The sequence below is a fragment of the Sinohyriopsis cumingii genome, chromosome 10, assembly GCF_028554795.1.
Source record: "Sinohyriopsis cumingii isolate HCF-2022 chromosome 10, ASM2855479v2, whole genome shotgun sequence".
Classification (NCBI taxonomy): domain Eukaryota; kingdom Metazoa; phylum Mollusca; class Bivalvia; order Unionida; family Unionidae; genus Sinohyriopsis; species Sinohyriopsis cumingii.
This window is the reverse complement of record NC_142970.1, coordinates 45,524,510-45,551,798: the sequence shown is the minus strand read 5'-3', so window position 1 is coordinate 45,551,798 and position 27,289 is coordinate 45,524,510. Positions and strand designations below refer to the sequence as shown.

The following is a 27,289-nucleotide window of genomic DNA, read 5'->3' as shown; positions in this document are numbered from 1 at the left end:
CTTTTCCAGTGACGTCAGCAGTTCAGGTTATTGGTCAAAGTGTTTCCTATTGCTTTCATTTCATAAACTCTTCAATTGAGGAGATACATTGTGATGCTATGACAATTCATTCTGTAACATAATGGCTTGCCCTTTTGACCTTTGAGTCAAGGTCACCATCATAGAAAAATTGTTATAAGGTTTTGGAAAAAGTTTGTTCATTTGTTTATAATTCATAAACCCATTTATTGATATTCTTCTTACTATGGAAAAATCATTATGAAGCTGAGTCAGTCACATATTTTACAGCAATGCTCTACAAGCGGGCCATGCACTTTGTGTTTATTATGTTTTAACAAGCATAAAATATATGATTATTGATACAATGTAGTGAATTAAAACAGTTCTCAATAAAAAGCATGTCCTGAAAAAACACTGCTATGAGAGACCACCTGTTATGAGACCAGATTTTCTATGTACAGATTCAACGATTATGTAGTGTTATTGGCAGTCATAAAAGGCCACCTGACTTGAAGAACATGTTACTTTATGCATGGCCATAAGGCAGTGTGCAGTTTGTTTAAATACATCCATTCATCTGTCCATCTATCTTGCAAATTTTTTATAAGCACAGTGGACTCTGCACCTGGCTTGCTCTCAGGTTAAGAAAGAACCTGATAGTTTTTGTCATTATTAGTAATTTCCCACTCTCAGGGCATAAATATCTTCAGAGTTCAAATTTTTTGGCAATATCACACTGCCTTCATAAGCAACTAATGTTAATCATGTGACCTATAATGGTCACTTGATACAAAGAGACTGTTATTTCTTGCTGATATAGGCAGTGTAATGTTGCCGAAAGTTTTGAATTTTGAAGATATTTATTCTCTGAGCATGGAAATTACTAATGATCATGAATTATACAGATCAAGGAAGCAACCTTTTCAGTTCTATCAATTTTTGGGTTCAAGGGTCAAGGTCAATGTCATAAGTTACTTTGTAGAAACAACTTTTTAAAGTTTAGTACCATCTACATTTAATAAACTTTGTGGATTACTTTACATATTGGGTTAAGAAGAACCCTGTCAGTTATTGGGAAAATAGGATCAAAGGTCAATGTTTCTGGCTTAATGTAGAGAAATGGTTTGCTCGCCATAATACTAGTTTTACAAAATTTAGTAGATGGCTTGCACTAGGAGATAAAATGTAGGAAGAAACCTGTTGATTTTAGAGTACAAATTTAAACAGTAAGTTATTGTGACTGAAAGAGAAAAAAATAGTTTCTTCACAAAACTTTCAATTAGTGACCATGTAATTTCACCAGTTTTGTGGATGACTTATATGTTTGGTAAGATAAAGTCCTTTCATTTGGCTTCAAAAGGTCCAAGGTCAAGGTCACTAACTGAAAGAAGAAAAGTGCTTTTTGCATAAAAATTTAAGTACTTCACAAAAGTTTCTGGAGGGCTTGCATGGATTTGGATAAGTCATATTGACGTGGGGATTGTAAAATCCAATGTGACAGTCAATGTGGTTCCAACAAGAAGAAAAAAGGTTTTGTGGAAGTTTTTTCTAGTCTAAGTTCTTTGATAAAACCTTAAGGATCGCTTGTTCTTAAGGTCATTAAAAAAGTTACAGATTCTTGGGTATGAAAGTCATTGGTCATGTTCAAGAGAAATCTAATAAGACAGTAATTGTTTCTGCACAATAAGTTTAGTTCAAGACCACATTGAGACCCCATGGACAATAATTTATGGTTTATATAACCTTGAAAAGTACTTGAATTTATTGAAACAAATCTTTGAATTTTGCTGAAATTTTATGGTGTAGCACTCTTTGTAATCTTGTATAATTTTACAATTTTTTTTCTTGTACTTTTTACCCATTTATCTATTGATAAAAAATTGACCTGCAGAAAGTTCAGTTTTATCACAAAAAATACCTTAACCTTTTAAAAAAAGTTTATGAAAACATTTTTTTAAATGTTTGAAAAAAACCTGCACAGCTGCCTGAATCATGTAATCTCTCAAGTCAACCATACCATACAGGCGTACATAGAACATTGATTGGAAGGTAATGTACCATTTTTTGTAGTCTTGTTGGTGGAAGGAGTGGCACAGGTTCGCCTGTATCAGAATCAATTCCAGGAAGACATGCAGGTCTCCAAATATACACATATCTGCTTAGAAAATGAAGGTACAATTTATTAGCTGGCCTATGAGCAGTTTACTTTTTTTTTTTATGAGTTTTAAATTTGAAGATGAATTGTTTTGTTTCTTTGTGTGGACCATTTGTTATACACTTATTTTACTGTACATTTTTTCACCACAAATTATCTTTGTTTTTCCTCTCCTTTTGTTTAGATCAGTATAGAATACCAGTCTACAGACCACAGCTGCATGAGGTGGAACCAGACTCTGTCAAATTATCATGGCAACCAAGCCGTCTACCATCCATGTCATACGGGCGACCTGTGAGGTATACCGTAGAGATGCGAGAAATTCCAAGCCAGGTCTGGAGACCCATTGCCACGGAACTCCTTGATACAGCATATCGAGCGACGAATTTAAGACCAAAATCAGAATATGAGTTCCGCGTGAGAGCACTGACAGATAATGGGCCCTCAGAGCCATCTCTCCCTGTCCCATTATACCGCAGACCAGGTGGGTATCCTAGTCATAATTTTTTATTAGATGTTTATGTATATAGAAATCTTTTTCATAAAATCTTAATTTTTTTCACTTGTGGTGGGGGTTGGGGGAAATAATGAGTATTAACTGCATGCTGGTCCTTTATTTGATTGATTATTTATAGATATTGGGTTTTATTTTGATTGAGAATGTCATCATTTCACTTGTATACCTTTAACATTTGGTTGCTTTGAAAAACTGTTCAGTTCGGATATTTATTTACAGACCTGTGACAAATCTTTATAATTGGGTCATAAGTCTTGCTGAAATGACCGTGAAATGATGAACTTATGGAATAATAGAACAAGTTATGAAAATACATTCATTGCGGTCAAATATGGATACTGGCTTGTACCTGTTTGATCTGGATTTAGGTTTCATATTAGATCCATTGGAGTTGATGAGGGAACCATACAAATTTTACAAAAGTACCTCGGATGCATTAAACTGCCAATATTTTAGTGCAAAATGCACACTTGATTAAGCTGTTTCCTAAATTATTTTCTGGAAATGACATCCACCAAACAGAAGCAGATTCAAGATGAAAGGGACCATAAGCCTCCAAAAACTTTCAATTGTTGAATATAATGTATCAACAGGAATATGCAGATTCTTGGAGGAGGGGGGAGCAGAAAAGGCAACAGTTGCTACAATTGCTGTCATGATGTGAAATTGAAGACTCCTCACCCCATCAAAGATTACATCAAGTTGAAAGATCTAGCAAGAAGCCTTTGAGCTCCATGGGGTTTAGAACCTATGTTTTTTATACTTTACTGGAGATAATTAAGGTCATTATATATTTTTCAAACATTTTAGTTGAATATAATGTTAGCCTTTGCTGCAGCAGCCTCAGAACTCTTCTGAACTCTTTAGATGTATGCTTTCCAAGTTGACAAATGCAGTACATGGTATTTCTTTACACCTTACTGAAATATAGTCAAACTGCCTCACTGTAAAGGTCTCATTATGATTGCCTGGTCTATATGTATTCAGTTATTATGCCCCCAGGTCTATATTTACTTTGCTATTATGCTCCTAGGTCTATATTTTCTTTGCCCCCTCAGTATGCGAATACTTCTTGACCAAGGCAAGTGAATTTCATTAGCCATCTTTCTGTACATGTGAAGATGATTCAAGTAGATGTTCATGATTTGGAGTTTTAAAGTTGTTGTCATTACTTGTTAGATGTAGGTTTATTTCAATGTAAACATGTTAGCATCAGAAGCCCACTTGACATTTCCATTGAAAATTGGTAGGCATGTTTCTATTCATACATAGATGACCTGATTAGATTCTTACAACATTTGAATAACATTCTGATTGTTGGAGTCAGTTTTTTAGTGTTTGGACTCATTTTGTGACACCATTATAGCCTAATTACACAGAAACTGCTTGCCTGACCTACATAATGTTTTTTTCCACACCTTTGCACCTTTCAACACAGAATAATTTGAAATAGCACACATGGGAATCTGTAATGTGTTGTAAAATGTGTACAGAAAATAACTGTTGTTTGCAACCTGTGCACTGTATGCAAATCCTCTGTGTTCGCAAGAGATTTGATTAATATATTAGTTAGGGAATTATTAAATAATGAAATAAATTGTTAATTTTTAAAAAATATTATTATTATTATTATTATTATTATTAAAATAAATTCTTAATTAATTATTATTTATTAAAATAATTATTTATAGCTCTCTTCTTTTGTGTGATTTGTTTTTCTTTAAAAATTTGTGTCATGTAATTTTTGTCACTCAGCATATTTCTTTTCTGATTGCTCATAGTATGCTTAAAGCTCAAAATTTGGTTTCAAAAAGTTATTTATCTAAATTTTTGATGGCCACATCTTTTCTTTTGATGTCAGAATTCTAAAGAAGAAAGAAACTGCTTTCAGGCTTATATTGGTTTAGATGTTGTCATATGACATTACAGCTTTTGAAATTACTTCCCTTGAAATCATTGTCTGACAGATTGTGGATCCTTCTCCCGTAACTAGGATAAATTCATTCCATGAAGAATGAAATAATTTTAAGTTGCATGTGTACCAACAGTAATATAACCAAGACAAATTGCAATTCCTTTGGTCTTATCTTGTGATATGTAACAAGTTTTGAACCATAAAGCTTAGAAAGGTTGACTACTAAACTAAATAAACAAACGAAAAAACTATTTTCATGGGAGGTATGTCTCACTGGTACTGAAAGCCTATTAACTGAAGTAGACTCCTGCTGCCTCTGGTACTCTACTTGTTTGCCTCTTTGTCATTTGACCTATGCATATGTACATATTATCTAGCAACTATGTGACTTTCATTAATACAATTTTGTTATGTTGTGGTTGACTAATATTTATTATTATTGTTGTTGTAATTGTTGTTATCATTATTATTATTATTATTATTGCATAAAATCAAATCGCAATCATTAGATTGAAATTTAGCATGTCCAGCCTTATTAATCTGTCTGTCTTGCTGTCCATACACTGCTTTGGGCACACAGCAACACCAAAACCCTCCCACCCACAGTGAGAACAGATGCTGTTTTTTTTCTTCAGAATAAGTTTTACAAAGTTAAAACTACACAATAAAGAATTTACCAATTATAGTGTGATGAGAAATGCACCCACGTTCTTTGCCCTTTATCAATATGTCATCTTAACTACATAAAAATATAATTACTCTTTATCAATATGTCCATCTTAACTACATAACAATATAATTACTCTTATCAATATGGCCATATTAACTACATAAAAATATAATTACTCTTTATCAATATGTCCATCTTAACTACATAAGTTATAACAATATAATTACTCTTTATCAATATGTCCATTTTAACTAAATAACAATATAATTACTCTTTATCAATATGTCCATTTTAACTACATAATATAATTACTCTTTATCAATATGTCCATCTTAACTACATAAAAATATAATTACTCTTTATCAATATGTCCATCTTAACTAAATAACAATATAATTACTCTTTATCAATATGTCCATCTTATCTACATAACAATATAATTACTCTTTATCAATATGTCCATCTTAACTACATAAAAAAATAATTATACAAGCTGGCTATTTGGCAGAAGTACATAATAGCAAGAGAGCTCTTTAAAGGTTACTCATATCTCACCTGTGTCTGCGGGGTTCAAGTCTTGACTTGACAGCTGTGGGTGTATGAGAAAGCTTCAGAGTAGCTTCCATGGGTCAGTGGTTCTTCCTGGGGTCTTCCTGTGTTCTTTGTCCACCAAATATACTGGCCACCATGCAAAGCCTATCATTTGCTGAAGAAGGGCTTTAAATGCACACAATTATGAAAATACCCAAAACAAATTTAATAGCAACCTTCATGTCAAATCCATTTTTAATGATATGTTAAGTCTTTAGTTACAGGTTCATGAATGTGACTTACAACTCTTTCTTTTATCCCATCTGCAATTTTTATTTTCTAAAAAGCAAGACACAGCAGTCATTGTGTTCAGCTTGTCCTTCATCTTGCATGCTGATTTCACGGATGCTCTCCAGGGGAGGTCACCACTGTAAGAATTAATCATTTGTTTAAATGAGTTGTCTCCCTCGAGATACAGGCTAGTGGCTCTATAATTTGTAATCAATTATAACCACATCATGTAGTTTCTTACTGTTATTAGCATTACAACCAATATTAGATAAAAGGCAATGGATATTATGCCCTGGATGTGGAGGGATGTAAAATTGGGCCAGTGAACTCTCTTGCATGTTGTAAGAGTGAGTTAATGGAGGCAGGAGCTGGTATGGCTGGCATGTTAAATGCTTCACTGAAATGGTGTCGATTAAAGTCCTACTATTGGATCAACCATGGTGTGTCTTTGGGCAAGGCACTTTACTCCAAACACCTTAACACTACATAGACTATTTGTGTTGCTGTGCCATAAGACACCAAACCAATCCAGATTATTTGCTGTCAACATTAACTGGTCTTAGATTATTTTTTTCTCTATGATTATATCTTGGCCCATAGATTAATTGGAACAATTGATGGCAGTTGTAGAATAAATTCTAATGAACTATATGAGATAATATCAGTCTCTTGGATGTTTGTGTGAAATGCTAATTGGATTAGGAAAAAGGGTAGAAGAATCCAGAGAACACAAGAACCTTGGATGGTCAACCACATATGCTGGAATCAAGGATCGAGCCCAGAGCTAACAGCAAGTTCATTGCCACAACTTTTATTAAACTTCCATGAACATTGTTACCGTAGGAGACATTGAAGGTTGCTAGTACAAGTAAACACAGATCTGATGGCAGACATGGGTTCTGCATAAATGTAAATATGCAATAACAACTCATGATGTAAATGTTTCTATTTTGTTTGCAATCTTAGTGAGCCAGAAGTCAAAGTCACAAAGGACATAGAAGTCAAAGTTACGAAAGGTGGGGAACTTGGGTTGGGTTCGGAACATACAAAGCAGCTGAGGTTACATCTTTTTGGGATTTTCATATAGAAACATAAGTAAAATAATTAATACACAAGTGATGATTTCAAATAAAATCTCTGAAACAAGTTAAAAAGATTTTTTGAAAGTAAACTTTGCTTGCAAAAGGTTGATTTTATTCACTGACTTTCATAAATTTAATTTGAACTGAATGTAAATGCTAGGTTTTAATTTGTCAGATGACTTTCATTTGCTTTATGACTTTGTGGGTTAGGACCATTTTTCGGTACATGATATGATATACATAGTGGCCAATATATTTGGTGGAGAAAGATCCTGGAAATGCTGGAGAAGAACCACCTGATGGCAAGATTTCTCACATAACCACATTGACAATGCCAAGACTCAAATGTATGCTGACTGAAGTGATATGTCAGTGATTTGTAAAGGCAAGTGCCTTAGACCACTCAGCCATCTAGGGCTCCATAATCATATGATGAAAGTTGGTTGATTTACGCAACAGAACCACAAATTAGAAAATGGAAATAATTTTATGTACACTTGGATGCCAGGGATATTTGGTTTCTTCTTTCTGCTTTAGGTGGTTTAATAATGCCATATGTGAAATCATTATATGATATTTCATGATTGACATTAAGTCAAGGTACTGAAAAGTATTGGCTTATAAGGTGTATCAAATTTACTTGAGATTAAATAAAAGAATGCATATCTACAGAGATTGCTTTTCATGATCATATTTACTATGGTGAACACTGTTCTAAATAATCTTTCTATATTCTGAATTTTATTTAATTTATATGTCACTAGAAGATTTATGACAGTATTAGAAACATAATTTGAGGAATTGTTATGGTGATTTCCTTTCAAAAGCATTTTCCACTGTTGCTTAACTCATTCAGCCCCAATCCCGCCTGTAGGCACGATGAGGCTGTACCCTATTTCCGAGCTCTGCAGCATCAAGGTCATTTAAGATACACCAGAGTGGGTGGTAATACAAAAAAGCAGATGGATATAGCTCTACAATGATACCAAATAATCTGGAAGTTCTAGTTGCACTACAAAATACAGAGGGAAAAACCTCATTTTTGGACCCTTTTTTTTAAACCCCAAATTCGCTCGTGGTCATAATCCGATTTTGTGTCCAGGTTGTAGACCTTTTGGCCTCATATCTAAGGTAGACCAGTCTGATCTGCACACAGACAGGTGGACCTTTGCAAAAACTAGGATAAGGTGGGCATTTGGAATAAAGAGTGGTCTTTATATGAAAATGATTGGTCCATTAAGCCAAAAATTTTTTTTTTACAAATAACTCCAACTTTTACCCTTCTGCTCATGCACAAGCAAAATAACCAATGGAAAATGTGGTTTCTAATACAACTAGGCATTAATCTCACGGAAAATCTGTTGAAAGCCGATGTAATATGATGTATTAGAAATAGCCCCCAAAATGTCTTTCCTACTCGCATTTCAGGTAAGGACAAAATCCTCCGGGGCCAAATGAGTTAAAGTATTACTATTTATAGAACAATATCCAAGGGATATAACTACTATAAGCCTAAATTTGAGTTGCCTTCCTTGAAATGTAAAATTGACCTAAAAGGCTGGTGGATATTTTTTTGTTCTCCATGTTAGTAAGACTATACAGTTTGTTACTACATGTATTAATAGTAATACAAACTGTATTTGGTAAATGAGGGTGGATACTAAGCCATAGACATGGAGGGATTTAAATACATCCAAGTCATCATGAGATATATTTCTTTTAGGAATAGTATCTCTGGAAGATTACCTCTAAACAAATTTTCTTTTCAGTCATTCCCACCGTGAGACTGGAGGCTCCTGAGATCTTTGATGTTGATGATGATGCTATGACTCTACGATGGGCTAGAGTGGATGTTCCAGCTTTCTCAAGAGATGAGGAACCAATTACATTCATGATCGAGACCCAGCGACTTCCTGACTATGAGTGGCAGCCCATGGTTCGTGGTTTAACCAGCACTCAGCACCGCATCACAGGTCTAAGGCCATATCAAGACTACATCTTTCGAGTACGGGGCGAGTACCCATCCGGCTACACAGCACCATCTCCCCCTGTTCCTGTTTACAGACGACCAAGTGAGTCAGACTTTTTAACCAATTGGAGACCTTCTAGATATTCAGTGCAGTCTTACGCCTCTATTCCCAAACAGAGGCTCGCACAACCACCACAAAAACACATTTATGAGCCTTTACCTACTCAATCTCTTAGAGCCTCTCTTCCAAGACCAGCTTCCTCCTTCCATCAAAGTCCTCATAGACCACTTTCATTGAAGGAGAGCACATTAGTTGAAAAGCCCAAGTATATTGACACAGAGCTCCTTCCAAAGCCCAAAGCAAGTGAGCCAGTACCTTTTTATAAGAAGAGAAGATTCTCAGTTGTAAACGATATTGTGTCTTTCTTTGAAAAAAGTAGGGATCACAAGACAAAACATCTCACTGATGAATTAGAGTCTCCCAAATTCACGGCCTTTGTCAAAGATGGCTTGCTTGTTCAAGATTCACATGATGTAATACCAAAGAGACACTCACGAACAAGAAGCCTAGGGTTCATCACACCAACCCTGAGACGGTCAATGTCTGTGGACCTGATGCCCAAGGTTTTAGGCATTGATATTTCAGAGAAAATTAAAACCTATCAAGAAGTCCTCAGACTGCCTTCAAAACTTTTCACCCAAAGTAGCAGAAGAAGTTCAAGCCTGGTTTCTATTAAGGACACTTATTCCCAATATAAACATACCAAGATTGTTGATGATGATGATGATGGCATTGATGCACGTTCTTCTGTATCTGGCTTCAGAGGACTTCATGGAGATACCCTTGTGTATAGTACCATGGATGACAAAGTCATACCTGCATACTGTGTATTGGAGGACAAAGAACTTTCCTATATTCCCACCCACAGATCTTCAGATGATGCCTCTCCTGGCTATCTCTGTATGTCCAAATTCTCTGTACTAGTTGACATTCCAGGAACATCCTGTGATTTACCAACAAGGTCTTACAGATCTGACTCACCATATAAGAGAGTTTCTGGAATTAATTATGATGATTGGAAGTACAGAGCAAGACCTCTGTCACCAAGCATCACTGCAATACTCAACAGGTATCCATCATCGAGGACCAGTTCTCCCAACATGTACTATTCTAGAGAGTCCTCAACAGACTCACTCATGGGTGAGTACAGAGCTCCTGAGACCAAGTTATCTAGTACTAGAAAATCTAGGTCTCCAGTTAAGTCTTTCAAGTTCTCCAAAGCCCCTATCAAACAAGAGAAGTACCCATCTCATATATCAAAATCTCCATCCATCCTTCAAACCATGGGTGGTAGATTTCCTATGAAAATAAGTCCAGTGAGATCAAAGCACATCTCACCCATGAGGGATAAAGTTGAGATGTTTGTCTCACCAAGTGTAAGATCACTTTCTCTGGATGCTGAAATGAAGGGAACTCATTCTCCTGCAAAGGAACTGAAGCAGTTCAGATCTGCTTCTGTTGCTGTTCCTTCTAGAACACTTATTCCAGATTCATCATTCCAAACAACCCCTAAGACTAAAGATTACCCCAGATATACTGGATATTCAACAGTATCCACTATGTCCCCTCAGAAGCATTCAACAAAGTTTGAGTCTCCAAAACGGGACTCTAAATATGACTCTCAGAAATACTATCAGAGGTATGAGTCACCTTCTGTCAAATCCTACCTACCTAGATCTGCCTCAGTGGGCTCTTTGTATAAAACAACATCCATGTCCAGTTTGACCGGGTATGGAAAAGAAAGATCTTTAAGCCGTTATGAGTCTCCGTACAGCGGAGCTTGTCAACCAAGGTCATCCTCAGTAAATGAAGCTTCTTACCAATCTAGAGCTCTCTCACGAGACTATAGCTACAAACCAAGATTTTCATCAAGCAGTTATGACTTGTACAAACCTGAATCAGAGTCCCATGCTTTGTCTCACAAACCTTCACACTTATTTATGTCTCTGTCAAGAGATACATCATACAGAACATCAATGCTACCCAGAACTGACTATAAAGGGTCCTATGACAAATCTAAATTTGGCTCCACATATGCCTCCTCTACAGCTAAACACAAGTCAACTTCTAAGAGCTCTAAATTTGTTTCTTCTCCCACCAGGCAATACTCAAAGACTGTCTCCTCTATTTGGCCCCTGCCTCGATCTCGGTCTCTACCAAAAGAACTTTCCAGATTTTATGATCAGCAGGTGTCCTGTTCTTCAGGAAATTACTCTCACACCCGATATGACTCTACACGGGTCCGATACCCTTCCCATGATTCATCTTGCAGAACTAGATCCTTATCAAGTGGAAGGTCATCTGGTGAATATGGTTCAGGATTGAAGTATTCAACACCTGAGAGATATAGGGCGTACTCGCGCTTCTCCTCTGAGCCAAGAATGAGTTATAGAACTGCTCGTGCACGCTCAGCTTCACCTGTGTCATCAACTGTTCAAGACATCTTCTCAAATATTCGATCTTCCTTAGATCGTACTCGATCAGCCTCAAGATATCAAAGCCCTCAGCTAAAAGACAGATCACCATCAGCAGGAAGATATTCTTTGACAAAACATGGACTGACTAGTAAACCAAAGGTCACAAAAGTGATCCGGATTTCATCAGCATCTAGAGACAAATATACTCCCAAACCAGATACAACTAAATACCCAACAACCATGACTCTTGGGGGACAAACTGTCTACCAGCATGGTTCCCAGACAAGCCAGAACAGGTACTTGTCACAAATTCCAAAGACTGGTAATTATTCACAGTCAAAGACCCAGACACATTCTAGCACAATCAGTAAGAAATTGACCAATGAAAGAAGTTTATCTCCAGATAGGAAAACTAAAACCTCTAAAGTTGAGCCAGACTGGGTTCATTCTAAAACACGATCAACAAAGCATACCCTAATGGAAACCAGGTCCACAAATCAAAAGTGAAAGGCATACTTAGCACCAAGAAGGTATGAACAAAAGATTCTAAAGATAGCAACTTGACATTTGTTCCAAACATGATAATCAAAAATATGATGTTAAAACAACGAATAACCATGAGAGAAATTAAAATTGTTATATAAATTGTATGTCTCAAAGTCAAATTGACCATTGTGGATTATTCCAGTAGTTGGTAGATGATACCAGCCTGATCATATAACTGAAACTGTTTTCACAAAAGTCCTTAAAAATACTTTTAAAAAAAATCCATGACTCCAACAGTTATTTTCTATCACTTCCATGACACATCATGAATGCTTAATTCTGATACAGACATGATATCTTTGCCTATTCAGTAATGCCCAGTTTATGTATATAATTGTCATTAAGCTTTTATATTCTGTGTTTTCATACCTAAGGTACTGGCTCACTTATTTCATATTGACTGCATTTATTAACTGAGTGTGCAGTTTAGCCTGAGTAATTAGTGCAAGGGGAAATTAGTTTTTACACATCTCATTCCTTCCTGAAAACATATGAGATTTTTTAATTGTTTTATATTGTAAACTGACAGTTGTACATAATAGCAGCAAGTCAGCTAATTAAATTTACATAATTGTCTTTGAAACAACTATCAGAACATTATAATGTTTCAGTTAAAGGACACAATATTTTATAATTCTGGTGATTTTATTGAAGTTGATATATTTGATTCAAGGTTTTGAAAACTGTATAAAAAGTTATAAAGAAATTTTTCTTTTAAGTTGGGGTGGGGAGATTGTCAGATTATTAATATATACATGACTTCAAATAAGCGCTATGACAAAGTATGGAAATGTTGCCATTTTCATCAGTTTTGAGTTCAGATGGAAGTTTGAGGAGTAATGAAATTTCAGTAATGAGTTTTTAATTAGGTTTGCTTAGGATTTACAATTATATGAAATTAGTACCTGGCCTTTGAAACTGCATCTCATTTCATAAATGCTAAAACTGTTATGTATCACAAGGAAAACTGACATTTGCTTGTGCTGATACCAATTTAGTGTGTAGTGGGAGTGTGACTTAGTAGATTGATATGTATTCTTCACTGTAGCATTAGATGATATGCATGATTTGTGAATATGATGTGTGTAAATAAATATAAATATATAACGATTATAACCTCCCACTAGGTCATTTGATCATATTAACCATATGCAGTACTCCCTCAGCATAATGCCATCTATGGGAGCCATATAGTATAATGTCTTGAAGTGAGACTCATTGTAGTACATGATATACTGCTCCCTCATTATAACACTACTTGGAAGCCATAGAAAATATTACTTTATAGTGAGACCACCTTATAATGAAATATGTGGTGTAAATTTGCTACCACATGATGCAAAGGGATCCATACCCATTCTCACCTTATAAAAGGAACTATGTTATACTGAATGGCCTTATATTGAGGGAATGTTGCATATAGACAATAAAGATAAGCACAAAGCTTAAACACTTGCTTGTATAATCTTATCTTGTCCATCTGATGATTTAATTGACACTTTAATTGCTAGTATTATTAGGATTTGTCCAACTGACTTAAATTGACAAAGATTTATTGTGACTGGCCCAATTAATTTTAGTTAACGTACTGTTCGAATGGTAGTGTGAATGACAATGATTTAATAAGACTTGTCCTACTGACTTGAATGACAAGAATTTATTGAGATTTGTCCAACAGACTTGAGTTGACTGTTTAATAATGTGAAAGACAAGGATTTATTGAGAATTGTCCAGCTGACTTGAGTTGACTGTTTAATAATGTGAAAGGCAAGGATTTATTGAGACTTGTCCAGCTGACTTGAGTTGACTGTTTAATTGATAGTGTTTTCAGTAACAAGGATTTACTGAAATTTGTACAACTGATATGAGTTAACTAACTGTATAATTGATAGTGTTGCGAATAAGAAGGATTTATTGAGACTTGTTCAACTGAGTTACTGTTTAATTGATAGTGTTGTGAGCGATAAGGATTTATTGAGACTTGTCCAACAGACTTGTGTAAATGAACTGTTTAACTGATAGTGTTGTGAATGAGAAGGATTTTTTAAGACTTGTCTAACTGACTTGAGTTAACTGGCTGTTTAGTTGATAGTGTTGTGAATTAGATGGATTTATTGAGACTTGTCCAACAGACTTCAGTCAATTAATAGTGTTATCAATAACAAGGATTTATTGAGACTTGTACAACTGACTTGAGTTGCCTGTTTAATTGATAGTATTGTGAAAGAGAAGGATTTATTAAACTTGTCCAACAGAATTGAGTAATTGATTTGTTTAATTGAGTGTTGTGAATGAGAAGGATTTATTGAGACTTGTCCAGCAGACATGTGATGCCTGTTTAATTGATAGTGGTGTGAATTAGAAGGATGTATTGTCCAACAGACTTGAGTCAATGGACTGTTCAATTGACAGTGTTATCAGTGGCAAGAATTTAAGGATTTATTGAGACTTGTCCAACTGACTCAAGTTAACTGACTGTTTAATTGATTTAATGTCACGAATGACAAAATATTTCAAATTTTGTTCAGGGTGACTTAAGTGACTCTAGGATACAACGTCATGCATGACAAAGATTTACTGTGACTTGTTCAAGTCATAATTCATATATCCAATGTTGGGCTTTATTGGATGATTTGATTAGTAAGATTACTAATTACTAATTACTAAGATCAGTAAGATTAGTCAACAAGGAAGTAATGGACTAAACATGTTCTTCATAGGAAGTTAATGTCATGCAAAAACGATACAACAGATGAAATAATGAAGGGTTTTGCCAATGGCAATATGATATAATTTTTATTTGCAATGTTTTCCTTTGTATCTTGCTATGTTTTCATTGTTTGATGTGATATTTTCCAAACTAAGTGCAATATATATCCTGTTACAGATGTGCAATGAGTTATTCTTAAAATTTTCCTTTTTTGAACATTAATTACTAAATCTTTTTGTTTTGTTTTCCATTGTTAGGGAATTATCTTTGTTTAGTTTGTTTTTTTAATATTTGTTTTAAAAATTTCATTGGATTATTGTTGGTTTAATTCTGTAATATTAGTATTCTTATCTGGTTATTGTTACCATTTCCTATTCTTCACTATGATATTGCTATTCCTGCCTTGCCTTTGTACATTTTGAGCCTTGAACATGTGTAGCATGGGGAGGGAAAGTTTTGGTAGATTATGTACCACAAGAATATTTACAGGTATTCAACAGGGTGAAGATTTGCCCCCATATTTATCAGTAGTAATTATTAGTTTCTCAGTCTTATTGATATTATTTCTCTCTCTCTCTCTCTCTCTCTCTCTCTCTCTCTCTCTCTCTCTCTCTCTCTCTCTCTCTCTCTCTCTCTCTCTCTTCTCTCTGTTTGTTAAGATTTTAATCTCAAAAAAGTTTTATTTTGTAGGACAAGGTGATGTTACTCACTTATACTTAAAAAAGTCTATGCAGCAGAAAAAATGCATATTTGTATAACCAGCAATTTATGCATGCAATAACAAGATGCTACATACATAACAATAATTCTTCACTTGTAATATTGATGAAACTTACAGTTGTAATTAACATGTCATAATATCTTAGTATTAACTTCTAAAAAGTTTAATACTATTCAGTTTGTTGCAAGTATGTGATATTAACAAATAAAAGTATACAATTTATTCCTTTTGAAAGATATCTTAATTAATAAGTTGTTTCATTAATTTCGTCTTGCCTGCTTTAGCATTGTTGAGACAGGGCTTGCTTATTCTGATGGCTTTGTCAACAATGGTGAAAGGTTTGTTTGGCTGTTTTCCATCAGACCATTAATCACAAACACTTTTAAGGATTTCCTTTCCTTATTGGGCCATTTAATCAGTAATAATGGGTCTTTCATTTCCATCTCAAACCACTCCAGAGATGGTTATAGGAATTAAAAATCATTTTTAAGTTTCAAGTTAAAGTTGTAAACCCATAGAAGGATTACTATCATAGTTTGACTTTAGAATTGGTAAGTATTGCCCTTTAATTTCCGTGCACCTCACCCTTCCTCCATCTCTATTGCAAGGTTAAAGTAATTTGAAAATCTTGGTTACAGTTTTTCTGTATTGTCATTTGTCCTAAACCCTAGAAAGGATGCTATCATACTTAGACTGTAGAATCCGTAACTTCTACCAATTCATACCCATAACCACCTCCGTCTGATACCTATTCAAGACGAAAGTCATGTGAAAAACTTGGTTAAGTCTGTTAATGTTTTCTGAATGGTCATACGTCCAAACTCCTGAGGAAGATAAATATCATACTTGGACAATAGAATAATCAAGATAAGCCATTTTCTATCCAAGTACCTGTGCCCTCCTTCTGACCCTCATGCATAATGAAAGTCATTTGAAACTCTTCTTTAAGTTTGGGTTGATGTTTTATGGTATCATCACATGTCTGAAACTTGGAGTCCTAGCTATTATATTTGGAATGTAGAATGAGTAAGCTTTGTCCTTGTTTAATCTCTGCATCCATGCTGTCCATTTGACACTTGTGCAAGGTCAAGGTCATTTGACTCAAACGACCTTGGCTAATGCAAGGTCAAGGTCATTTAAAATTCTTGGATAATTTCTGGTTTAAGTTCTTCTGTATGTTTATCAGATCTTACCCTTAGGAGGGATAGTGACAGTATTGTACTTGGACTGTGTGGAATTAAAAAGCTCATCCCTTTCATATTCATGCACTTTGCCCTCAGATGTGGGTTCGAACCCAGGACGAGTCATACCAAAGACTTATAAAAATGGTACTAACAGCTGCCTCACTAGGCACTCAGGATTAATAGGTTATTGTCAGAATAATGTGACTGGGTGGGACATCATGCTACATGTCTGTGACATGATGCCCCAGTACTAGATATCACTATAAACTGTCACACTGCAGACATCATAGCAATATGACTGGAAAATTGTTAAAGCTACATTAAATATTCAAATCACACACACACACACTCCATTTATTCCTTATGCAAGGTCATTTAAAAGTGAAAATGTATCTGTATCAAGCAGCTGAGCAGGCAAGACATAATTGAAGTTTATTTTAAATGAATTTCCTTTTACTGTTGTGATTGATTATATATTTGGGTTAGCATTCATTTGCTTATGTTCAAAAATTTAGATTGAAAAATTCCCAAAATTTACCACTGACTGAAATGTAATTAAGTTATATGGTAGTGTGGTACTGTCAGTACTTTCTTGATGTAATTATCTTCACATGTGATGTAATTATCTTAACATGTGATGTAATTATCTTCACATGTGATGTAATTATCTTAACATGTGATGTAATTATCTTCACATGTGATGTAATTATCTTAACATGTGATGTAATTATCTTCACATGTGATGTAATTATCTTAACATGATGTGTGTTAACTTGAAACTAAGTCATACTCTGCTTCATTTGTGTTCGTATTTGGACTTACACCTTTGCACAACGAGGCAACATTGAATATTATATGAAAGTATTTTGAAATAATCAAGGCATGCTGTAATATCGATAATTGCTTTTAAAATATATTAGAAGCATTAAAGCATGCAATCCATTGGAGTAGTATTTTCTTTTTTCATTTGATTGGGAAATAAAAAAACTTCATGTTTGTTTCCTAAAGTTTATTTCTCAAAGTTTTTAAACTAGTACAAATATTTTTTATTCTTTTTTCTTTACATTACATTTCAGGTACTTACTTACAATAGTTGCTCTTCATTCTATAGCTCAGTTTTTTTTCTAATATCTGTATTTAGTAAGCTTTACAAATTCACTCTTTGTCTCATCTGCTAAGCATCGGTGAGATTACGGTATCACTATTTTTGGTGTCCTTCTTTTCCATAAGATTTGCAATTTCTTCATTTCTCGGACATTTCTGCTTTTAATGTTATGAAACTTGATTGTTACATTTATCTTGAGAAATAACACAAAAAGGATAGAAAATAATGGTCACAGTGACCTGTTGTAACTTTTTCTGAGGTTTTGCATTTAGCTGTATTTCATTGACATTGGCTTGTGCTGTCATCAAACTTGATAAGCATATTTAAATTAAAAATTGGATCACAGTGACCAATATTTCTTTTTCTAGTAACTATGTTAGGGCTTTGGGATCATGTGGAAGCAGAGCAGGTGAGACAAAGCATTTTCTGAATTCTTGGTATTTATGTATTCTCCACCAAATGTATCAATTAATATAACATAACATGTAGACTGCATGACTTTATTAGAATAATAAAGAAATTAAAAGTAGTTGTCTCCTCTTAATTATCTCCCTTTTGATCTAATCCCAAGTAATGTTTGGAATAGAAACTGCATCATTTTTTGGCATCCAAGCAGCACATACAACAGAAAAAGAAGAGAGCAATGCCTGCAGCTGAGGATACAATCAGGGACCTTGTTGATCAAGGTCAAGCATTTGTATGGTAGAAATCTATAGAACTAGCCTGAGACAAATCATATTTTATTGCATTCTGTACTGTACATATTTGTAGATGATGCATTGTACCTACTTGGCATTAACTCTTTTTGTTAATGAACTACACCACTACTGAAGGCCAAATTCAGGGGTTTGATTTATCTATAGGATGGACTTGTCTACAAGTATACATGATACCATCCATTTCACAGCATCCCAGATTTATAATTCTTTGCCTTTTTCATTGCAAATACCAACTGTTTATGAATATCAGCTTCTGTTTATGGTCCAAAGTCATCACTGTTTTTCTCAAAGGGGTATATATATATATATATATATATATATATATATATATATATATATATATATATATATATATATATATATATATATATATATATATATATATACATATGTTAATTTCATTTATTATGTCCCACCTCCTAGAGGCAGGGTATATAGTAATGTTTGTGTCCTTCCATCCCACACACAATCTCATTAATGCAGCTGATCCTGCAGTTTTTGACTGATCACTTTGAAACAAGGTAAATAGTGTGGTCACTACCTGAAGACATGCATATCAACTAATGATGAGTTTCAGCAATTTTTATAAGAGTTATTGCCCATTTTGCCTTGTATATCATCATCTTGTTAGCACAACTTCAAAAGAAGAAAAATGTTTTCCACACAGTAAGTCTGGTTCTCTTCCATCTACAGTTTCCAATGTTTGTGTATGGCTTGCACCTGAGGTTTAAAAAGAGAAGTCTATTGATTTTTGTTAGAAAGGTCAAAGTCCTTTGTAAAAGGAGATAAACAGTTTGTGCACAAGAACTGAAGTTTTTTTTTCACATACCTGGACCATACTTAATGGATGGCTAGCACTTGACTCAGTAAAGAAGGTTATGATTTGTTTGCCAAAGGTCAAGGTCACTAGTTCAAAGAAAAGTGGCCAATGTTCAAAGATCAAGGTCACTATGTCTGAAAGAAGTAAATGGTTTTTGTATAATAACTTTAATTATGGACCACATACTTTGGCCAGACTTTGTTGAGGAGTTGCATATAAGGTATCAACTTTAAGGTCAAGGGGTCAAAGGTCAAAATCATTGTGGCTTCAAGAAAAATGGGTTTTGCTGAGCAACTTTCATCTTGAATAAGTTCCTTGACCAAATTTGTGATGGCTTGCACTTAGGATAATAAAGAAACCTACAGATTATGTAATCAAAAGGTCAGCGGTCACAGTCACGGTAAGTCTGATAAGAAAATAAAGGTTTTTGTATATTAAGTTTAGTTCAAGACTACATACAAGGCATTATGTAACCTATGACATGGAGGCCATATACAGCTAGCAACCTGGCCGTATCCAGCTATATTTGCATCATCTGGGTACATTTAAAAGTCACTATCCAGCCAGGAGACCCTGGGTGGCTCAGTGGCTTAAGATGCATGTCTTTATAGTCACTCATACATCTTGCTTCAGTCTGTGTTGGTTTGAGTCTTGCCTCAACCAGTAGTGATATATATGGGAAAGCTTGCTAATAGCTTCCATATGGATCACATGTTATATGTTCTATTTTATGTTCACCCATCTCTAGACTGGTTGCCATTCTGCCTTACAATTAGTTCCATTAGTCCTGAATGTATTTTATAACAGGATCTAGTGAATTTTTTTATAGGCCACTGTGAAACTATGGTCATCATCTGATGACACACATTACATCAAATCATAATGCGTCTATGATTTTTGTAGAGTTTGTTTTCACTTGGAGTTGGATGTAATTATGACAGAACATTGTTAATGCATCTAGTCTCAGAGTTTTCACTTGGTTGCCATGAAACTTTGTTTATATTATTGCCATTATCTGCAGGTGCACATTTTGGATAAATCACTGTGCAAGTTTTGTTAGAGTTGTTGCCCTTTTTGTCATGCAGCTGAATTAATTGTGAAAAGAGATTGTGTGAATGCAACATATCTTTCGGTGTTTTCTGGGTTGCTTTGAAACTTGGTACATATTATGGTCATCTCGTAAAGATGCAGATATTGACAAATCTTTGTCTTGACATGATTTTGTAAGAGTTATTGCCCCTTTGGACTCTAGATGAATGCAGTATGTAACATAGTTCTTGTGAATGCAACTACTATTGCTGTGATTAATAGATTGCTGTTATCTAATGTGGTCATCATGCATGCTGACCAGTCATTGCACTCACAGTATTTTCAATACAGTTATGACTTTAGACTCCTCTCCATTATTTGGGTCACATGGGATGCAGGAGAAGTGGGGCCTGATTTATGTGTCAGCAAATTGCTTACCAGTTAATCATTCTTTTGCCATAATGTCAGTTTGCTTTTGAAATTTAAAATTCTCTCATTTTGACTTTGGACAATCTTTTTGTTTGTTTAGTGTCTACCTGTATTTTCTCTCACCATGTGTACACATGTTCACATTTAACAAATTTAAAATGCTGCAGTTCTAAAGGTGGCTCATAGTGACCTATTATTATTCTTCGCTTATTAGGCAGGGCTTTGTCTACTGTAAAAGAATTGAACTACTTGCATTTTAATTAAAATTTCTATTTAAAAAAAGTTATTCCACAACAATAAGTAGCAAATATGTTACAAAATAAATTACAAATTATAAAATTATAAATAAAATATGGATTGCAACAAGGGAAGTCAATTTAGGTGAAAGTTTTTAATTGTTAATTTTATAGGTTACACTTTCACTGGTAATGGGACATGACTCAGTATATAAATCAATAGATTCAAATTACAATATCAACTTTTGAAGTGAAGAAATATTTTTGCAAATAAGGTTGAACTTTTCAATTATGTTCACCATCAGAACTGAGGAGCTAATTTAGGGTTGGTGTCAATTCAGAGAACAGTGCCTAAAAATTTAATATCTTGCTTGAGGTGATTGGCATATATGTTTCTTCCATCCATGATAAAGGGTTCACATTTGCTTTGATTTTCAAGCACTTTTCCCAGGTCTCATTTGTGGTTATACCAATTACCTTTCAATAACTTGATTTTGATGAAAAATGTCACTATATAATGAGTGATTAACTAAATATCATTGAACCACCACTGTTCAGTTATTTAACTCATGTATATAGCTTGCATGGCTCACTGCACGTAATTGGAAGTGTTCAGAGTGATTGAGGCTGCAAGTCTGAATTGGGAAGATAAAATTTACACAAATATCGATGCAAAAACTTAAGAACTGCAATAAAGTGGTTGAATTTTGTGAATGGTCTCATTGGGGGGGGGGGGGTCAGAAGGGGACATTTTACTGTAGTAGGATGAAGGGAAATTTTGAATGCACGTGTGAAGCCCAAGGAAAACTCAGTCTTATCCAGAGTCACTAGAAAATCTTTACATACAGGAAACAACAATGGATGATTATTAACATTCTTTAATGGTCAGTAACTAAAATAAAATATTGCACATAAAAAAATCTATAAAAAGCATGTTTTTTTCATGGAAGAAACAACCTGCACACAAAAAAGTATGTAACATTCTGATAATAGCAGTGTTTCCATTTACCCTCATTTGCGCTTCAGTGACTGCCAAATTTTTAATTTAACCCCTAGTTTTAATACCAAAGTTTGTTTTTTACTCAGTCTGATCCCCAGTTTTGACACCAAGGAGATTTTTGACTCTCAGTCTTGCACCCCTATGGGATACACTGTGATAGAATATTGCTTGAATCACAATTAAACACACATCAAACCAGCAAAAACGGCCTTGATCATGAAAAAATATTTAATAACATTTAAAAGAGATAAAGATATTTTCAACAAAAGTTTAATATTGCTGAAAGCTCCATCAGATATCATGATTTCCTTTCTATCTGCCTTTCCTTTAGTTTGTTTACAAACAAAACAATTGTGTTTTTGAAATGCCATTTTGGCTTCAGAAATATAGGTGCAAAGGTATCACAGCGCATCCTCTCTTAGTCAATAATGGTATGGAAGTAATTAACTAATTAAGGGAAAGGGTGTTCTGTGTGGTTAAATACATTGGTCACTCAATATAAAGCACTTCAGTATACTACAGACCCTGATAGGACACCAGTAGACAAAGATTCCATTATGCTGGTTGAAATAAACATTTTTATATAATGCACCTAAGCATGAGGTTACTTCATTTATGTCATGATACACTTTCATGACTTCCCTGATTAGTGTTACATTGAGGGACCACTGTATAATATATCTCAGTGTAAGGTAACCTTAACTATATTGCATTACACATTCATTGCTTTCCTGAACAGTGTTATAATATGGGACCACTATGTGATGAACTCTAATATAAGGCAACTTCACCTATATCATGGTACACTTTCATATCTTCTACAAACATCATTATGCTGAGGGACCACTTTACAATATAGCCAAGTATAAGAAAACCTCATCTATATCATGGTACACATTGATGACTCCCTTGAATAGCATGATAATGAAGGACCACTGTATAATGTACCACAGTATAAAACAACCTCATCTATATCATGGTACACATTGATGATTCCCTTGAATAGCATGATAATGAAGGACCACTGTATAATGTACCACAGTATAAAACAACCTCATCTGTTTCATGGTACACTTTGATGACTGTCCTGAAAATTGTTACAATCAGGGACCAATTTATGATGTACCTCACAGGATAAGACAACCTTACCTCTATCATGGTACACCTTCATGACTCACTTGAAAAACATTATAACGAGGAACCACTGTTGTACCCCAGTATAAGACAACCTCACCTAAATCACAGTACTCTTTAATGGCTTTCCTAAAGAGTGTTATAATGAGACCACTGTTTAATGTACCCAGTATAAGGCAACCTCACCTGTATCAATGTACACTTTCATGGCTTCTCAGAACAGTTATAAAGAGACCACTGTATGATGTACCCCGTATAAGGCAACCTCACCTGTATCAATGTACACTTTCATGGCTTCCATGAACAGTTATAAAGAGACCACTGTATAATATACCCAGTATAAGGCAACCTCACTTATATCACAGTGCACTTTCATGGCTTCCATGAACAGTGTTGTAATGAGACCACCATATAATATACCCAGTATAAGGCAACCTCACTTATATCACAGTATACATGTACTTTCATGGCTTCCCTGAACAATTATAATGAGACTACTGTATAATGTACCCATGTATAATGCAAGCTCAAATATAACATGGTACACTTGTATCTCTTAAATAGTGTTATAATGAGGGACCACTGATGTACCCCAGTATAAGGCAGCCTCACCTATATTGTGGTGCTCTTTCATGACTTCCCTGAATATTGTTACAATCAGGGACCAATATGTGATATACCCCACAGCATAAGACAACCTTACCTCTATCATGGTACACTTTCATTCCTCCCCTGAAAAGCATTATAATGAAGGACCACTGTATAATATACCCCAGTACAAGAAAACCTTATCTATATCATGGTACACTTTGATATCTCCCTTGTATAGCATGATAATGAGGGACCATTGTATAATGTACCCCAGTATAAGACAACCTCACATATTTCATGGAATGTTTTTATAACTCCCTCATATAGCATGATAAGTAGGAACCATATATATCACAGTACTTTCATGATTCCTCAGAGCAGTGTTATAGTGAGGGACCAATGCATAAGCATAAGATAATACAGTGATATCAGATCTGGCTGAATATGAGAGGTTTTTCTTAATAGAGGTGGTCATTATGGGAGGTTGTGCTCTATTTGGAATTATTCATCCAAGGACCAAATTTTACAATTTCATAATTTCTCACATGTTTATCAATAATTATCCCAATACAAATTCTGACCTTATTTTCAAATAAACAACATACATGTATGATGAATTACAGTTTGTAATTGTGCCATTACAATTTAGTTATAGTTTGGTGTGTGTGTATGCGTGTGTTATTTAGATTTTTAACATGGCTTTAACAATTTTTCAGTCATTTTGCTACAATGTCTGCAGTGTGGCAGTTTATAGTGATGTCTAGCACTTGGGCATAATGCCACAGACATGTAGCATGATGCCCCACCCAGTCACAGTATTCTGACACCAGGTCGACTGGTCCTAATACTAACTATTAATGCTGAGTGCCAAGCGAGGCAGCTGTTAGTACCATTTTTATAAATCTTTGGTATGACTTGGCCAGGGATCAAACCCATGACCTCCTGCATCGAAGGTGGATGCTCTAACCACTAGGCCACCAGAGCAGTCAGTTATAGCTTGGTAATGCTTTTGAAAATGCCTAATATATTCATAATTATAATAGCTATAATGAAAAGAAACTGCAAACAGAATTGTTAAAAACAAATAAAAAATAGGAACTGCAAAAAATAAAATAAATTGATAAAATATAAAATGAAAAGATAGACCAGTCAATACATTTTACAGATTTGTCCAAGTGTCGGTGAATGTATAGAATTATATAATTACATTTAGTTCTCAGATTGCTTTATGGTTATTTTGATTAATTAGTGGCAGTGTGACGTATTGTCAAAAAAATATCAATAGTCACAACACATATAGTTGTATTGTTATAGAGTCCCATAAAAAAAGTGCCACAACAAGCACCTGCAAATCTCACCATTAGTCTCTATAATCTTGTAAATCTTCATACCGCTTTGTGTGGAAAAAATGTTCAGAACTGGGCAGTTGATCTGTCTACCTGTATGTTTGTCTGCCTTGTTATCTTTCTGTCTCTCTGTCTTAAGTCAGTGTTAAAGACTTAATATCTTTGCCATCAATGTACCAACCTAAATGTCTTTCTGTCTCTCTGTCTTAAGTCAATGTAAAAGACCTAATATCTTTGCCATCAATGTACCAACCTAAATCTCTTTCTGTCTCTCTGTCTTAAGTCAATGTAAAAGACCTAATATCTTTGCCATCAATGTACCAACCTAAATCTCTTTCTGTATCTCTGTCTTAAGTCAATGTAAAAGACCTAATATCTTTGCCATCAATGTACCAACCTAAATCTCTTTCTGTCTCTCTGTCTTAAGTCAGTGTTAAAGACTTAATATCTTTGCCATCAATGTACCAACCTAAATCTCTTTCTGTCTCTCTGTCTTAAGTCAATGTAAAAGACCTAATATCTTTGCCATCAATGTACCAACCTAAATCTCTTTCTGTCTCTCTGTCTCAAATCAATGTAAAAGACCTAATACCTTCGCCATCAATGTATCAACCTAAATCTCTTTCTGTCTCTCTGTCTCAGATCAATGTAAAAGACCTAATAACTTCGCCATCAATGTACCAACCTAAATCTCTTTCTGTCTCTCTGCCTCAAATCAATGTAAAAGACCTAATAACTTCGCCATCAATGTATCAACCTAAATATCTTTCTGTCTCTCTGTCTCAGATCAATGTAAAAGACCTAATAACTTCGCCATCAGTTTACCAACCTAAATCTCTTTCTGTCTCTCTGTCTCAAATCAAGGTAAAAGACCTAATACCTTCATAACAGAATGCAGCTTAAGGTCCACAGACTTGAAAATCCTACTCAGAATCAACAAATCCTGCCTTTTGACTGGTCACAGTATTTTCAAGTAAGATTTAGAGTCAAATTTGATGAAGGAGGATCCTGATAGATATACTGGTATAGAATGTTAACCCCAGCATAATAGCAAATCAAAGTGAACTAAGTTTTGGGGACCTTATAAATGTGGCTGTTGAAGATAGGTGAATGTTCAACATGAAAATTACCAAAGCAAGTTTAACTTGAGTGGCCCTTATAGTAATGTATAAAGAAATTTCAAGGAATTCGTTCTTCCCAGTTGCAGTAAATATGAATGCATTTGTAGTCAATTCACTTAATTTGACTTAATCAAGGGAAATAATAAATATATATAGGTCATAGTTTCATTTTTCTCTCAGTTAAAGGCCCAAATATATTTGGGTAAACCTATTGTCTTATTGTTAAAGGAAGATAATTATTAATATTATATATAGCAAATTTTGCATCATCAGTTACTTTACATATTTTTAATTGTTCTGGCTGGAAAGATGCAAGTTGCTCTGTCAAGGTTAGGTGTACAGGAAGATAGTTACTATCTTCACTTCAAAGAATTTTCTTTCTATAAATGTCAGATATATTTTTTTATTAACTCTGACTTGTTTATTCTTTCACACTGTTTTTTTTATATAAATGTATATGATATTATATAAAACTGATGAAACTTTAAGTACATCAACTGGGATTTGCAGGAAAGCTTTCATAATTATCTCCCTTTTAGTGAAATAAATGACCATCATTCTGTAATTCTTCATTTTCAATAAAACAGTTTAATGAAACATATTCATACAATCATGCCTGTCTTTGGCAGCATCTTTTGGAAGTTATTAAAGTCCTATAATTGATTTTATTATTTACATCATTTAGTTAGTTCATTAATTGATTTCTACATTAAGTCAGTGCAAGGCAATTGAAAACTTTACTTAATAAGAGTCACATTTGCTTAATACAGGTGACCTTTAAGACAGATTTATTAGTATTCCAAACAGGACATTATTCATAAAAAATATATCATAACAGTATGCATATGTATAAAAATTGTATGCAAAGTACATTGTTTTATTTGTTGTCAAGATTATCAACATAAGTAAGAAAGTGTGAAAAATGGTGAAAATCTATTTTCAAGGGAGGTAAATCTAACTGGAATAGTATGGTAGCTATATCAGGCACCA

At 34.4% G+C, this 27,289-nt stretch overlaps 1 protein-coding gene across 1 annotated transcript in view; it reads left to right on the top strand.

Moving 5' to 3' along the window:
* LOC149789967 (uncharacterized) overlaps window positions 1–27,289 on the top strand; it is a 299,468-nt gene that overhangs the window by 192,221 nt on the left and 79,958 nt on the right. Inside the window, exons 37-38 of the mRNA XM_089973148.1 lie at window positions 2,340–2,639; window positions 8,931–9,233. Coding sequence (XP_089829274.1) covers window positions 2,340–2,639; window positions 8,931–9,233 — 603 coding nt within the window. The remainder of the gene's footprint in view (window positions 1–2,339; window positions 2,640–8,930; window positions 9,234–27,289) is intronic.